General features: G+C 38.8%; 2 protein-coding genes and 1 long non-coding RNA gene across 3 annotated transcripts in view; 1 reads left to right on the top strand and 2 right to left on the bottom strand.

Annotated features, from left to right (window-relative positions):
- The first annotated feature begins 1063 nt into the window (after positions 1–1063).
- On the top strand, positions 1064–3784 carry LOC110069746 (uncharacterized). Its single transcript, XR_002298935.2, has 2 exons — positions 1064–2778; positions 3071–3784. It is a non-coding gene; the product is annotated as an uncharacterized LOC110069746 (long non-coding RNA).
- Positions 3785–5822: 2038 nt separating this feature from the next.
- On the bottom strand, positions 5823–8250 carry LOC110039739 (carbohydrate sulfotransferase 1-like). The gene has a single exon (XM_020744887.2). The coding sequence runs from the start codon at positions 7414–7416 to the stop codon at positions 6106–6108; it is 1311 nt and encodes a 436-aa protein (XP_020600546.2). The 5' UTR covers positions 7417–8250; the 3' UTR covers positions 5823–6105.
- An 87-nt stretch (positions 8251–8337) lies between these two features.
- LOC110039738 (transmembrane protein 209-like) overlaps positions 8338–17046 on the bottom strand; it is a 10278-nt gene continuing 1569 nt past the window's right edge. Inside the window, exons 3-18 of the mRNA XM_020744886.2 lie at positions 17044–17046; positions 16110–16258; positions 15877–15962; positions 15439–15470; positions 14935–15021; positions 14316–14418; positions 13524–13590; positions 12829–12891; positions 12277–12373; positions 11918–12043; positions 11549–11646; positions 11122–11236; positions 10807–10865; positions 10325–10360; positions 9503–9576; positions 8338–9367 (exon numbers count right to left, since the gene is read on the bottom strand). The exon at positions 17044–17046 is cut by the window's right edge and continues 129 nt beyond it. Of these exons, the coding sequence (XP_020600545.2) occupies positions 9310–9367; positions 9503–9576; positions 10325–10360; positions 10807–10865; positions 11122–11236; positions 11549–11646; positions 11918–12043; positions 12277–12373; positions 12829–12891; positions 13524–13590; positions 14316–14418; positions 14935–15021; positions 15439–15470; positions 15877–15962; positions 16110–16258; positions 17044–17046 (1253 nt within the window). The 3' untranslated portion in view covers positions 8338–9309. The remainder of the gene's footprint in view (positions 9368–9502; positions 9577–10324; positions 10361–10806; positions 10866–11121; positions 11237–11548; positions 11647–11917; positions 12044–12276; positions 12374–12828; positions 12892–13523; positions 13591–14315; positions 14419–14934; positions 15022–15438; positions 15471–15876; positions 15963–16109; positions 16259–17043) is intronic.

Here is a 17046-nt window from a genome sequence, read left to right as displayed (position 1 = left end):
CGTCCCTTGCTTTCATTTTTTTCCGTGCATCTCCGAACTGGGTTTGGCTTCAGCGATTTGTTTAAATTTTCAGTTTCAAGCCTTTAGCACCGATAGCAAAATGTTCAAACAACCTTCCAACGTGGCACATGACTTGAATTTTTTAAGACTGCTGCAAGATAAGTCTTGGTATGACAGACTCAACTCGTCGCCGATGATCGTCAGTCTGTTAGCAACAGTTTGAATCACCTCAGTGTTTTGATGTTTGACTGAGTCCACAGCAATGGCTTGTTCTGTGTAAGCAGAGATGTCACTTGGTCGATCCATGATTTGCTCAAATTATTGCAAGTGACAATTTGCCCTTATGGTAAGTAGTTCCTGTAAACACAAATCGTAAAATCATTTCATGTTTAAATATTGGTCTTAATGTTGGAAGTAAATTAATATCACAGAAATGTGACTTCAGCCCTTAAGGCATGCTTAACTCGTTAGTTTGTATCATTACGTTGTCTCATTGCAATATTGCTAAAATATTCTAGAAACATATACCTCTGGAAACAAACTTACCCAGAGTTCTGTATCCTTCTCAATTCTCAGCTTGATTTTTTGCTGAAGTTCGACTCTGTTGTTCCACACGGGAGCTGGTAAGAGCTAATATGAACTAACCATGGCATGAAGCCCTTTTATAGGCCGAACCATCGTCCAAAAATCACGAATCACGAAACAAATAACACGAAATATCACGTAACTCCATACCGTGTTTGCAACTCTTAACAACAATACCTCAGGAGAGAGCTGCAGGGGGCAATATCACGAGAACGGATTTCAATAAAAACAAGCTCCCTTTATTTCACCAAGACTGAACTGTTTTAACTTCATGATTTTTCTATGTTTAAATCTTACTTAAGGCATATGTTATAGTAAACATAAGGGTTTATTTGCGATATCGTGTTGTGTACTGTGGTCTTGAAATTATGTGAGGAGGATCACGTTCACTTATTCTCAAAAACAAGTGAGTTAAATACTAGTTGTTGCTCACGATATATTATTTATGTAAATGTGTATGAAAAATGTTATGATTACCAATCTGAGGACTACTGAAATTACTCTGAGTAAATGTATTAGCCCAGTTCATGTCATGACAAACTTCAAAAGGTGACACTTCCTCAGTTAATGTGAATTGTTTTTATGAAGTGTACTTCAACTTGAGAATATTTCCGGTACATCTGTTTTTCAATTTATTTTTCATCATTGACTTACGATAATTTTATTCCCGACAAATTACGTTGGCAAGAGGTGTTGTAAAATATATGAAGCGTGTTTTACTTGAAATATATATCTGGCTAAATATCTAAGTAGATAAAGTCAGAGGAATTTAAGCTTACTAAAAAAGTAATTTTCCTAGCATGGTAATGCATACAGGAAACGTGAAGGTTCCTCAAGAGATGTAAATCGCCTTTCTTAATCTTTATGCCATACAATTCAATTTGTTTCATATAGCAAGAAATATCTACATCCACAGTATGTAATTACAGTAGATGGTCGCGCCTATGGTGCGAAGTTTCGCTCTCAGGCCAACTACTCTGGCTTGACTGTTGCTGACATATTTTAATCCAGCTCTGTGTAGTACGTAAGTCCACAATTTACTGGAGTTAGATTAGATCTCAGGAGAAAACACGAAACACAAAGAAAATCACAGAATCAAAACATCGTCATTATCATTTCCCATGTTCACAATAGTAGACTAGTAACAATAACTCACGAGAGAGCACTGTACTGAGAAACGTCACGAGATAAAAATTGGATAACGGCTTAGGCTAAATAAACATATTGAACAAAATTTTCCAACTCTAATGTTCACATATGACGCTCATGTTTAAGATACTACAAACATTTCCATATACAAAACTTTCTTTTTGTTGTACTGATATCTTTGCTCTGTTAAGAAACTAGCCCGTGTATGCAATGGCTAATTGAAATAATGCTAGAAAATGAGGTCGATCGGGCAGGCAACCTATATCACAGTATTTATCATGTATAATTTTCATTATTATCTGTCATTAATCAGCGATTTGATGAAACTTCAATTGATATTTCGTTTATTCTGTCAAGCGAATCTATAAAAGGCCTAGAACTCTTATACATACACGGCTAACATTGCTAATAACTCTGATTAGTTTTGTAATAAATAAAATGAAAAATCGGCAGAATACTTTTCTATGTAAACATACTTCGTGAGAACGGAAACGATCCTTTCAGGTTTGTCCTGAAATGAACTGAACTCTTTCTTAGCTATTCTTGCAGTCATCAGAATAATAATCATAATATTTGTCAAAAACATTTGCATGAAAAAGATAACGTGAGTAAAAACCATTATCTATGTCGCTTTGATTGTTTTTAAGGTGTGCGTCCTTACTAACCTCATGAAAACAGCAGATAACTTAAAGATCACAGAGCGAGCTTTCACCTTTACTATGAGAGGTTCGTAGTATCATGTGAACAAATACAGTTCAAATGGTTGAAATCTATGCACTAATAGTATAATCTGAACTTTTTTTGGCTAAAATTTTGTCTCGTGATGTTGTTCCAAAAAGCTCTATCGTGAAGTATTGTTGCTAAGGGTTACAAACACGATTTTGTGTTGCGTGATATTTTATGTTATTTGTTTCGTGTTTCGTGATTTTTGGAGGTTGCCGTGGGCAATAAAAGGGTCCCACACCTTGATGAATTCATAACTACCAGCTTCGGTGAGGAGAGGAACACCGAAACATTGATCCCTTCGAAATCATTCTTGGCTAGGTAAGTTGGATTTTTAGAGGTCATTTTAACAAAATATTCTGGCAATTTGCATCAAAACGAAACTGCATAAGAGAAAGATTTGTCTCGTTGAAGGATTTTTGCTTTGCCAGCCCGATCATCGCTATTTCATTCCTTACTCAGATTTTTCTTCAAACATTACGTTTTGTAACACCGACTCCCAACTTCATATCTTCAGAATCCCTTCATATCGACGTTGCGATAGATCATGCTGGGTCAGCGAAAACAGCGGGGCATTTTACTGAATGTAATAATTTTATGCTTCTTTTCACAGGATCTGCAGACCATTAGGGGAATTTTTAATAATCTGAGCAAATTATGAATCACCTAAGTGACCTCTCTGCTCGCACTGAACGAGGCTTTACTAATAAAGAAAATGCAGAGGCAATTAAATTTGTTGCCGGAAAACTGGCGCTCGTTGGCGACCAGCTGAACCAGTCATATGAAGAATCGCGTTGCAGCGAAGTCAGGTCATGTATAAAGCTGGAAAGTTGCTTAGACATTTTGCGTTTGGTGCTGAAGGCGTAAACCAGAAAGTTTAAAATAAACAAGAGGGTGACTGGAAATGCTCGGAAGTGTGTTCTGAAAGCAGGAAACTTATTGAGGATGCTTCAAAATGAGATTTGAATGAAATGTATGCTCTGTGGACAAAGTTCAGGAGTTTTATCTATGAAAGAACGAAAATATGAACTGATCGAACACTGAATTAAAGTCAAATCTAGAAATGCGATAAAACTGTATTTTATTATAAACGTTTTGATAGACTGAAACGACTAGTTGATCGCTTTTCAGTGTAATTATATTTGCTTATGGCTTAAGATATAGTTTTTTAGTTTTAGAATCACTGCAATTTAATCTTTTACTTTCTAACCAAACGCCAAAAAGCTAGTTAGACTTTTTGCCCGATTGTTAAGAAGGTTCTGTTGACAATATATATGAAGAGGGAAAATAAATCTACCGGTCTGATAACATCCGGTATCGACTGATACTTTGATGAAGCATTCCACTTATTTACTTGTCGGTTAACATATGTTCAGTCCACAGATTGCCCAAAGTAGTAAAACAGTGTGGGGTGATAAACTTGCCAATGATATTTTGTATCCTTACCATTGAGATCACATGAAGCCAAACAATTTCATGACCTGTAAAAAAAATAAAAAAAAAACATTCGTAACTAAAACAGAAGTGAAAAATTTGCATTTTGCTGTCCTGCATGCAGCTGAAAACGATTTCTTTTGAAAAGGTGGTAAGTGCCTAATATATCACAAAGGGACGTTAAAAAGAACGCGAGCCAATGAGGAATACTGCTTTTTAACTACTGTCGTAATTACTTCTCACAAAATATATCAAGCACGTCAGTATGTTTTTTATGGTCGGGAGAGAGCGATTCATGCTAAAGGAAGGCCAGTGAAGAAAAATCCATTTCCCACTAGCTGACTTCCCTGATTTTAAGATTTTCAGAATATGTGGAAATCGATATGCAATGGAGAAAGTCTATGTTTACTGCGACATTCAAGCTTTGTCATAAAATAACTATGTAGGCAATTAATTGCAAGTGATTGCCTCACGAATGAGATATTTTCTGAAATTTACGTTCAGAAGTGATACTTTGGTATGATTATGAATAAATAAGCAGCTTTTTTAGCTTTGAGATCTAAGAGGAAAATGTCTGTACTCGTTCTTAACCTTTAATAGATTTACAGGCCAATCTAGTCTGTCCCATCTCTTTATGTTTTCAGAAAAGATAATTGCTCTTTCTCGTTGGTACTGAATATAGCAAATAATTATTTTAGACTAGCGTCATATGTGCAAAAAACCGCTTCATATTATCCTAGAAATCGCACGAAACATATTTCAAACTGCAATGACCGATTTCGTTTACTGAGGCTTAACCGAATCACTAGTTAATCGCGCGAGATTCAGAAAGCCAGCTTAACTTACCTTCAAACGGAATAAGTTTGTAATCTTTTAAATTCATAAATCGTGTTCCTATTTATAAGGAAATACATTTGGAAATGGAAAATTGTAAGGATGTATTTTGTCTTTTAATTTCACAAAACAATACCAACAACATTAATGGATTTAAAAATTGCCATGACGACCTGAGGAATTTCGCGCTTTACGTCTTTCGTCACTAAGAGCTAAGAAAAAATAAAAACAAAAAAATCAAGCTTTATTTGAAAAGATTTCAAGCTGGTCTTCGCTGTGGTTTTATCTTTGATTTGTGGTAAAATTGTATCTCATTTATCTTTTGTGGAAATAAGTGTGATTTTGATTTTAAACCTCTCCACTGGCAAATCGTGATAGAGGCACATTATTCCAATCATAAGGAGGTTGAAACATCTGAAACAAGTAAGGTAGTAAACACCACGTATTTCATGAACGAGAAAAGAAAATCAGAGTATTTAATTCAGGGAGGTACTAGAGTTATTCTGAATTCACTATCACATTAATCACCTTTTCTCTGATAAAATGTAAATTTCTGTCAGTCGATTTTTAGCCCTCCATCTCTCACGATTGTAATTACTGCGTTTTGTGTTCCTTATATTTGTGTTGCTTATTTGATAACAAATGAGCTTCATCGACCAGCAAAATGTCATAGATCAGGCCGAGTTTATTTCACCGGGAAGACTGTATTCTAATTTTTTCGATTTTCTAGCGCTCCCATGATTCACTATACATATTACCTCAGTTACAAGGATAAATCGCAAACGACCGGGCCCAAAGGACTTACGTCATCACTTAAAAAATTGCCCAATCCGATTACATCACCAGTAGCCTCCTACACAGAGGATTACAGAGGCTCTTTCGGCTCGTCACGCAATCTTCCTCTCCCATAGGAGACTAGATTACCAGCCGCTGGTCGGGAAAGGAGCTGGCGCTCTTCCTCCGTAGATGGAACGTAGTCCAGAGGACGCGACAGAGCCTACTTCCCACCCCTCCTCAAAAGCAATCCAATGACTGGATTAGGGTCAGGGTCACCGGCGCTATACTTGGCTAAAATAAAGTCTACAAGACTAAAAGAATTTTTAAAACGTTAAACTTTGAATATATTTCTAAACGTAACAATATCATTTTGAATACACAGTTAAAATTCTGATAATGATCCCTGATGTCTTTGTTTTTAGAAATGTCATTACTTTATGAGACAAGCAAGCTCTAGTGTCGTTCCAAATAAGTTCAGTTTTGGAGAGACAGGGTGTATTATCATATCAGGGTTTTTTTCGTCATGGATTTCAATGGTGAGGGGGAATATTTATAGTTCCGTGGGGACAGATTTGCACACAACAGGGTATTTAAAATAAGCTGTTATCCGTCTGAAAGTGATACGGCGAGGTCATATTGTGTTGTATCTGACCCATTCACCGGTCTATAACCGAGGAGTCTCATAAGAGATTGACAGCTTTCTTCTATAATATTTACAATACACGGGTCCATGTCAACCCTCCATTTGTCGACAACAACTTTTGAGTTTCTGTTCGTTGAGAAGTGATTTTTTTCTTCCTTCTCGTTGATTGCGCCCTCGCCAGTGTGAGCTTTTATCCAGTCGAGAGAACTCTGTTGCATATCAAGTCCTGTGATTTTATAAACTCTTCGTAGGATTTCTACGGGATTTCTAGCAAGGTCCTCGTATCGAAGCATATATGATCGGGGCTTCATCCAGCTCGGTCGGTTTTCAAATATCCTCACATTTTCCTCCACTTGTTGGCAAATAGTTTTGCTGTATTGTCTGATGACCGGTTGAGGCGAAGGAGTGTTTGTTGTGCGGGAAGCCCAAACAAAACCAACTTTCATATGAGAAAAGACTAGCGAGCGAGGATCCCGAACCAGATAAATAATCCCGCAATCACTCGAATTACACAGCGGGAACAGCGAGTCGACCCGAAAGCTGGGGATTCTCGCAGTGAGAATTTTCAAGACTGTTTTACTGTAGTTTTTGCAGACAGATTCCATATTGTAGGGATTTAAGTGCACGCATTGCAATTTCTTCTTGCTTTGATTCTGGTTTTTCGCGGCGCATAATGGCGGAGACGAAAGCGCTTTGCTGGAAAGTCTCCTGAACTTCTCAATTTCTTGAATATATTGTGGAAATTCGAATTTACAGCGCAGCATTCCTTCAAGGAATTTCATCGGTCTTGGGTCGTTAGGTTGCTTTGGTGGAGCGATGCCATACAGAGGCTCAAACAAGTAAAACACATCTGGATGTTGATTGAAAGCATCCCCAAGAAACGATGATCCCGTGCGAGCTTGCCCTACGATGATAAGTCTTCGTACTGACGTTTTCATGTCCGCCAGCCGCGCAGTTTGGATGAGAGACGATCTTGACAGTTTCACGTTCTCTTGCCGAGCAGTTTGACTGGGAGACGATCTTGCTGTTGCTTTCGCGAGAACGTTCCCTCGCAGAGCAGTATGCGAGATGATAGCTCGATTTTCGGTGGCCCGAGTCACGACAAAACTGCTATCTTGCCTCAACCGTTCCGATTTGCGCGATCTCTCCTCGTCCGTGTGGATCCGTTCATGTGTCAAAGTCCACGTAAACAACGACAGAGAAGATGCAACAGCTAGGACACCGAGAAGGCGAATGAAAAATTTCTTTCTTATCAAAATTGGCGCCATCATGGTCTATAACACTAGATACTTCCGATCAGTAATCACACAGTTTTGTCAGTCATCTTGTGCACGCAACCGGCGAAATACCTGACAAGGATTGCGGCGGGAACTGTAGGGGGGCTAAATACGCGCGATTTTGCTTAGTTATTCCGCGATTTGTGGCCAGCTCTGTGACACAAGTTTCGCATTCTTCTAAACTTATTGCGTGATTTGCCGGCTTTTCGCAACAGTTTTGAAAGTCTTATAACGACTACTTGAAGCCTGCTTCGCAGACAGTACATACCGTAGCCCGGGGAGAGGCGGCTGTGACACAGGCTATACATACCGCTGGTATACATTACAGGGTTAAATTTCCGCTAACAAAGACGTGATTGAACAGGTGTAGGTCCGCAATGGGTACTGACCTGGCTTTGCATGTTCGGAAATCAAGAGCTGCAGCCGAGGCCATAAACATGGTCGCCAAATTCCGACTTTTCCTTGATAAAAAATTTCCCTGACCAAAGAAATGCAAATTGCCAGGTCTACATGTAGTAGCGGCTTCTTCCACTCCTTCATTAAGAGTGACAATTTTTCGACAAATTTTCCTTCTCTATTGAGAAAAAATATCATTGAGATCAGTGATCCAATGTTTCTTGTGCCCGTCAATAATATTAAATCAGCCGTATTAAAAATATTTCAATTTTCCCTGACTTTCCTACAAAAGGTTTTTCCCTGACTCGAAATAAAATTTCTTGACTTTTCCCTGACCTTGAAGAATATTTTTTCCCTGTGGCAGCTCTGATAAGCTTGCAAAAGGCTCGAGCTGACCTTTACCACCCTTTCCTGTATCAGCGAAGCCCAAAACGTTTAAATTAAGGGAGGGGAAAGGCCAGCGCTAGAGCTCTTTTTGCTAAGAGAAGTAACCACCTTGAAAGAATTTGCGGAGCTTCATTCAATGAAACTTTGAAAAGGAAATTTTATTGCCTTGGTTTTGAAAAAAAAAAGATGTTACAGAAAAGATTTTCTCGTAAAATAAAACTTGCATGACTTTATAACTGAAAACTTTCAACAGTCGGGATACAAAAGCTGTTTACACAAATCTCCGTCAAGCTTTCGGAGGGTTTTCAATTACCGTTAACCAATCAGAAACAAGACCGAGTACTCACGAGTACTCCGAACATTCTCACACGTTCTTTGCAATGGCTTTGCGTCGTCGTTGTCACTTCCAGACCCCTATTTAAATGATTCCGGAAACCTGCAGCAGTTATTGTTCGGGTCACTGTTTGAGTCATTTATTTAGTTCTTAGTGACCCAATAAAAAAGTTCGAACTACTGGGGACGACAAGCAAAAAAGCCTCCTTAAACCCTGACTGTTTACAGAAAGCATGGCAAAGAAAACTTGGAAAAATTGAAGCATTAAAAACTACAACGAAAATTAAAATCTGACGTGGATGGTCTTAACAAATAATCTCAGAAAAACAGATTATTCTTGAATTAGAAGAACTCGACAATTCTGGCTGACATACTAACTAAGATACTCCAACAATGTTCAGTGTGTACATGATTCCACAACGAAATACAGTTCTCTTATATATAATATTTTGTCTGGGCAAATTATCCGTACATAAACAAATAATGTTTGAATCTGCTGTTCTTTTCTCTTTACCCACATTTAACACGCGAGAAAGTCCGTCAGCGTCAGCTGGAAAATACACTGCCCATGTTTTATATCACGTCAGGAGACCGCAATCGCATGACCAGGACGAAAACTGCGGCTGGACAAGGATACAGGCATCTCACTTCATCTTTTCATAGCAATCATGTCACGTGTAACTCACGTACCACTCACGTGACAGCTCTTGTTGGATAACGGTCTTTCTTTCTCGTTTGACAGTTTGGAGTAGTTAGCAGAAGCGGGGAGTTTCATTTCTTGTTCAGAATGCAGAGAATATTCACACCAGACATTCCTAAGTTGACCCGCCTGGAAAAACACAAAGCAGCATTAGTTTCATGTCATAAACGCCATAGCTGTTTGTCGCTTTGTAAACAGAAGGACCATTTGCTATTTCTTGACTTCAACTAAACAAAAAGTCAAAAACATAAGCGATTAACTTACCCCAACATTCCATACTGCTTGGTTTTCACGTGATGAAGGAAGAAAATGATGGTGTGAAACAGGTTGTTTTGTCCCTGAAACAGAGGAAAATGTCCACATCTTGTACCTTTCCGCTATACAAATTTAATAGATACAAGTATAAATCTACCAGGTTCTCTTACAAATTTAAATGAAATACCGTTTTCTTATCGGCTACACTACTCACTATTTAACAATTAGACCCGTAGCCCGCAAGGGCTACGTGTCAATAGCCCATGAGGCGAAGCCGAATGGGCTATTGACCCATGGCCCTTGAGGGCGAAGGGTCTAATTGTTTTAGTATCACCCAACTAGTCGAACAGAAAAGGTAATAATAAAGTTAGCAAATGCAAGTTGAAGAAATATTTATTTGGGAATAAAACGACAGAAAGCGTCACGCTCGATGGCGCCAATTTCGCTACTCGATGACTATTACTAATAGTCCCCTAGTAGCGTAGCCAATCAAAATGCAAGATTTGCATTAGTCCACTAGTTGGGTGATACTAATCTGTTATAGACAGTGAGTAGCCTAGCAGTGGTGGTCGCGTCTTTGTGTTTTCGAAGTGTCTGTGAGGAGGATTTAGATACACTTTTGAACAACTAGTAGATTTATACTAAAACAATTAGATTATTCGCTCTCGATTTCTATGCATGATAGTTGACTCGGGCTGCACCCTCGTCAACTCTCACGCGATAGAAATCTCGAGCTCACAGTGTAATTATTAAATATAATGTTCAATCTGACTGCATGGCTCACTGTTGGTGTTCTGTTCAAAAGTAGCAAAATTAAAACAAAAATGATACCTTTGGCATGTCATAGACTTCATCTTCAATAATAACCTGGAAAGAAAACATTTCAGGAAGGATGAAAATACAGTTCTTTTCGTATTTTGCACTAATCGATTTCAACAACGACGTTTGAAAGTGAAATCTTACGATCGAACAAGAGAAAAGAAAATTTCGCAAGATCTTCATCGACTATATTAACAAAATTCAAGGACAGATTCAGACCTCTTTATAAGTTGGAAGCCCTCAAATGTTTCCGGCCCTCTCAGCCTTAAATCAAAGTGGGAGACCACCCCCCAATTCCGCATTTAAAGCATTAGGGACTTTGGCCAATAAGGCGGCCAGCCCCTCGACTCCTCCTCCCCATAGATCAGCCACTGACATGCGCGAGAAACCCGCCCGCAACAAGGGCTAGCGCCTATATGGCAGACGTTTCTTTAGAAATTTACCCTCTAATTGCCAAGATCTCTATTTACATTTTATCTTCAGGTGTTGTTTACCTTAAAGTGCGGCGGATGAAGGCGAGACTGGTAAATACACAAGTCACTCTTACGAACGTCTGCAACACAAACAACTTCGCATGAGCAAACCAAAGTGAAATGCTTTGAAACAGAATTACTACGAAGCGTCTTGTATCCTATTCATATGAGGTCTATTAGTAACATCTTGTAATAGTTACAATATCATGGCGTTTATCTATAATTTTCGTATAAATACAACTTGAAATGAAGCCTGATACAAAGATAATCAGCAAGGACATCTCAATTTGTTCCGGAATCCGGGTCGGTAAGGTAATTAAACTAGTGCCAGGTTACCTGGTTTATCCGGGGTCTTTAGGAAATGACGCCCAGTGAATGTCCTTCCATCCGGGAATGTTGGGTCAGCGGGTAGACGAGAATCCATATATGTACAGAACATGTGGAGCAGCAACTGGAAGACACAAAGGTTTGGGTTACAAGAACACAGACAAAAAAGAAATCATTTCATATTCAGCATAGTAGTAGCAATTACTACTGAAATTGGTAAAAAATAAAAAACTAAACATATAATTTACTTTCGCTCTTGCTTGTTTCAGTTATGCTTTTTCCCGCGCTTTCCTCTGCCGCGTTTACATCTTGCTACACATTTTCCCGCGCTTTTCTTCGACGCACTCCCGCGTTAACCTAGACGTCTCCCCATACTTCCCTCCTACAAACTCCCGGGGCGATGGAGGGGCTTAGAATTGACAGAGCCATTACAGACCTGTGAATCGGCTAAAAGATCTTGTTCCCATAACTTCCCTCTGTACTGTCCGCCAGAATTCCATCTGTATAATCCCATACAGCCACCCTGAGCCAGCTCTAAAAATAAGCAAGAACAGTGAACCCTTTTATTTATCAAATACCATTTTCTCTTTACTCTGTCATACGCGAAATTGCTTCATTTCATTTTAAAAGACGAGAAGAATTTTCATGTTAATCAAACAAATCGTATTAATCTTAATCATCCTGCAACATCCTGGCTGAAAAGCTGCAACGTCAATTCCTAGAGACTTGGTTCCAATTAAAAAAAGATGTTTTATCACATTCTAAAATGCCAAAATATAAAATGGTAAAAATTTATAAAACAAACCTGAGAGGCGTTGTACAAGATATTCCTGGTTATTAGAAGCTTCAAGGTAAGGAATAATGGCTCGCAGGGTGGGAGCCTGGTCAGCTTTTGTGACAGCTACTTGTCGCACAGCGCTAAGACTGATGGCTGAATGAATACAAAAATAACAAAGCGTTAAAGATGACAGTCTGTTAAGAGATAGCATTGAGTCTAGGGGGAAAATGCTTCCAAGATACTTGAAAATAGAATTCTATTGCAAAGTGCCTCAGCACTTTTGTCACTCATTGAAGTTGGACAGGCAATGCAGATCCATGGCACAGTTCAAACTATAACCGAAATTCTGATGCAGAGACACACCCTTTAAAAACAAAATTACTTACCCCCTACTTGAAGCTCTGAGCAACCAATTCTGCAAAGGGTCTCGTTCACTGCATCAATCTGCTCCACAAGTCGCACCAAGATTGTTTGACAAAGCCACTATAAACAAAAATAGTACTTCTAGTCTCTAAAATGTATTGTACGCAGAGTAATGTATCAAGACAGAACTGTACTAGTAAAAAATTGTGACTTCAGGTTTTGTTATTTCAGCCATTCCGGAGGTTCATTTACTGTAGATCTGTAATTCCCACTGGCATTCAGCAACTACATAATAACAATGCTATAAATTTGTTAATAAAAGTGTTATTTAATGCCCTTCAATATGTCGGCAGTTCAGAATATTAATCAAGTTGCTCCGATAATTTTTCTACAAGTACTTATTGATACATTGTAAAAGCGACACTACATAGGTTAATAAAGTGTCTTATCCAAGAATACAACAAAATGACATACAAAAGCCATGATCAAATTCTAGATTTTGGGATATTGAGCCACGCAACTTAATCTGGCATCATTTTCGAGAAACACAAGTTGGGTTTCTTAATTTCTTATACCTTTCTGCAGTTTTCAGTCCAATGGTCAAGATTTGTCCTTGTTACAGCAAATTTTGTCCAGATCTAACAAAAGGTACAATGCACATTACGTCAGGAACTGCAATAATAGGGGAGATCCAGCATGCCAAAGCGTGTGAGTGGAGCCCCATATCTAAGAAAATTTGGTGACCCATTAAGATAAAAATTTGGGATGCCACATGATCGTCTATCTGTCTGTCCGAATGCCCCTTCATGTAAATCAAAATGAAAGGTTAACTTGTTGTAATCAGGAGCTCTGCTTTTAGGCTTGGCTAAATCTCTATGTTATTGTTATATCAATATAAAACAGCATAGCTCTAAAAATGCTTTTCTTGCATTAGGGCTGGCTAATGTAGAATGGTGGTAAGCATTGGCAGTAAATGTAGGATATTCACTCTCAAGAAAGATAATTGCACACTATTAGATAAATATATAACATTAAATTTCACTGATATCAAGATTTCTTTGCATGAACATTTAGTGACTGTACAGTCCTCCCATCAGGTTTCTTTCATTCAATTTTATAACATCATGACATGAAACAAATTAAAACAAAAACAAACCAAAATCTGTAACCAAACCTTGCAACTTTTTATGGAAAGAACCTCAAGTTTGACTGTAAGTAATTAAAATAAAGTTTCAGTATGAATGAATGTAGAATAATAACAAAAAGATACCTCATCAGCTTTTGTACTGTTGTAACCTGAGTCATCATCATCTCGTGAAGAAGTCAGATCAGGAGACCTTAAAAAACGAAAATGCTGATCAAAATCTGATTTCTTTTCACAAAAGCAGCACAAGGTTAAACAAAGGCAGGATAAGAAAGTAAAAAAATTATAAACCAAAGGATCATGCCAGGGTTGATGTACAACTAAATTCTTGGAACTACAGTCAAACATCTCACCTAGTTAGTGCTGTGGGCAACACAGGTAGCATGTTTTACCTCCCTCCACAAAAGATAAAGCTCATTACAGACAAAGTTGATGAAAGTGTGACCGCATTGGTGAGGTTACCTTCCAATGAGAATTAGTTTATGGAGATAGAAAAAGTGTCTGTTGTCCATATTAATGGATGTCCCTATTAAGCAGGTTGAATTTTGAAAGAATGTATGAGCTCTCCCCAGAAACAAAGAGAAATGTCCATAATAAGGGGGTGTCCATGTTAAGTGGGTGTCCGTAAAATTTGGTTCAACTGTAATACTGAGAGGAAAGTATTGTTATCAGTAAGGACAATTTTCAGGTCAAGCTTAAGGCTGATTTTCACTAATGCATAAGCAAAGACAGCATAAGCAGATGCAGAAGAGTGCTTTCAACTAGTGCCTTCAGTTTATTAGGAAAATGTCCTACAGCTGCAGGTAACAAAATGTGCTTGTTATCAACATCTTAGTGCATCTGCATATGTTGACTTATATCCTTATGCTTATTACCTAGGTAGTCAAAACCAGCATTTAGGACAGGGTCCCACTTTACCTTCGAGCAATTCTGTATACATTCAGTGGAGGAGTGAAGTCGTATCTGTAGCCTGACCAGTAAGGCTGTCCTCTGCCTGATGAGAGTGCATCAGGTGAAGCAACTGTTAGGGCATTTAAAAAAAGAAGCGAGTGTAAATCATATGCTAATTAATCTATGTTGTTGTGCTTCTGTGCAAAATAATTAAAAATAATTTATTGGGCCATAAAAATATGGTCATACCAGTACATGTGATTGTCTGATGGTTACTGTGCCAGATTAAGTGGTCCAGGTTCGAGCCCTGGCCAGGGTCATTCTGGCATGTTCTCGGGCAAGACACTTATTTTAGCCTTACAGCGCCTGTCTATACCCAGGTATATAAATGGGTCCTGGGGCATTTGATGCCAGGGATAACCCTGCAAGGGACAAGCATCCCATACGGTGGGGGAGGGGGGTAGAGCCACCTCCAGACACTTCATCCTATGGAAACCAGAGATAGTGCTACCCTAATGGACCACTGGGCTTGAATGCAAACTTCACACCCAGTCTAGCACAGTAGTCCAGAGCACTAACCATTCTGCCACTGAACCTGTCCTGATCTGTCAGAACTACATTAATTGTGCAACAGTCTGGAATATACCTCTTTGTAATCTATGCTCTTCTTGCTCTTGTTCTCTGAAATACTGATCAAGTGAGTTGAGATCTGTCATGTAGTCACTGGATGGAACTAAAACAAACTCAGTTAGCCGGGGGCAATCTTAGCTCAAAATCATTTCCCTTTTTTCCCAAATTTGTCATAATGATAACAGTTGCATGAAATTCTGCGTTATTAAAAATAGCAAAATTATTAAAACAGAAAGGAGCAGGATTGGTGCAGTGGTTGGCACAGTGCTGAGAGCACCTGCCTGCCACCAATGTGGTGTGGGTTTGACTCTGGCCCAGTGTCATATGTGAGTTGAGTTTGTTCTTGATTCTCTCCTTGCTCCAAGGGCGTTTCCCCGGTTTTCCTTCCTCCACAAAAACCAACATCTCCAAATTCCAATTCGACCAGGATAGAGGACCAGTATGGAAAACAACTACGGCTGATGAAGCTTCCTCTCTAAATATTGTTATTTATTTATTTAGGAAGTTCAACTAAACTTACATGGAGACCTGCCAGGAGATGAATGTCTAGACCTAAAAGTTTAAAACAGAAAAAAACTGTTAGCCACAATGTGATCTTTCCAGCCATATTCCAAGTCCAGGTCTCCTATGAAAACTGCCAAATGAATCATAAACAAACTTTGCTGGTGGGTTTAGAGAATTACTGTGCAGTTTGGATTTTTTACGAAACCATAACTGATATCTTGACCAACCAACAGACTATTGACTGACCACCGCTAACCACCCTCCCTCCAGCCAACTGGTCCACTGACCGAACAACTGACTCATCAACTATGATAATAACATTATTATAGCAACATCAGCTGACACAAAATGGCCTGTAGAAAGAAGTACTAGCTAAGTCCAGGGCTTACAACAAGTTTTGTGAATGGCATTGGACTATTGAAGATAAAAAAAACAAACAAACTTGTACATGTACCTTGAATCAGGACTGCTTGCAACTGTCTCATTGTAAAATGATGGTGTACCAGTTAATGGAGATCTTGCAGGAGAGCTGCTGTTGGACTGAGAGCATGGTACAGTGTTAGTATATCAGGTTGAAGTTGCCTTGATTATTAAACAAATTCTCCCAATTGGTACTGTAGAAAAGTTACAAAGACCAGTAATGAGAATCTGTATACTGATTGCCAGGTTTCAAGCATTCACACTCACCCTGGGTGGTGTTCCATGGATCCGTGGGGGTGTGCCAGTGATTGTAGTGGACACACCCACAACTGGTGATGACGACGTTGTGATGATGGTGGGAGATGCAGTTCCTTGACTTGTTGGGGTATGGAGTGGAGCCAGCTTGAATCCTGAGTCTGTTGATATTAAAAATTGTCATTCACAAAAGCAAAACCATTTTACCATAGACAACGGTTGTAAGAGTTTTATTGCAGCTTTGCTGCCACTAACTGAAGGTACTTGACTGTACACATTCAATTCTTGTAATAATTAATATACAGTGGAACCCCACCCTACGGCCACCCCGTTAATATGGTCACCTCGTTATTATGGCCACTTTATTCTGGCCTTAACAACAATACGGCCAGATTTTTGTGGCCTGTTGAGGACTGGATTAATGGGGTTCCACTGTATAAATTATACAGTATAGATAATATGCATGCTGATTGGTTTAAAACTGTGTTACTGTAACTTGATAGAAACACAGAACTAACACGAGGTGTTGACGTAATGATGGTGCAAGCAAAGATAATTTACAGTTTGGTGACCAAAGTAAACATTACGTTGTTTTCTTTTTTTCACCAAAATAAACAACTGTTCATGTAAACGTGTAGTTAAGCATTTCAGTGTGACAAGTATACATCTCATATTCAAGTTACTAAATAATAATTTGTATTCTACTCTGATGAAGCAACTCTGTCCCAAACATCTGGCAGTGTGTAGAGCCCTTGATGATTGGTGGTTTCCTGTTTGTAAATTTTTGCATGCCAGAGACACAGCATGGATCTCTTTAGAGCAGCAAGTGTCTGTGTTATCAGCATGGAATTTTGGGGAATGAATTCAACTTCCAACACAAGTCCAGTGGTATAAAAGGTAAATTTCTGTGCATGCCAAAGGTCAGTCACCAGAACTCACTCCATACCTG

Source organism: Orbicella faveolata, unplaced genomic scaffold (assembly GCF_042242905.1).
Source record: "Orbicella faveolata isolate gen_17 unplaced genomic scaffold, um_ofav_v1 contig_48, whole genome shotgun sequence".
Lineage (NCBI taxonomy): Eukaryota > Metazoa > Cnidaria > Anthozoa > Scleractinia > Merulinidae > Orbicella > Orbicella faveolata.
Note: the sequence above shows the minus strand (reverse complement) of the source record. Positions and strands in the feature narration are given on the sequence as shown.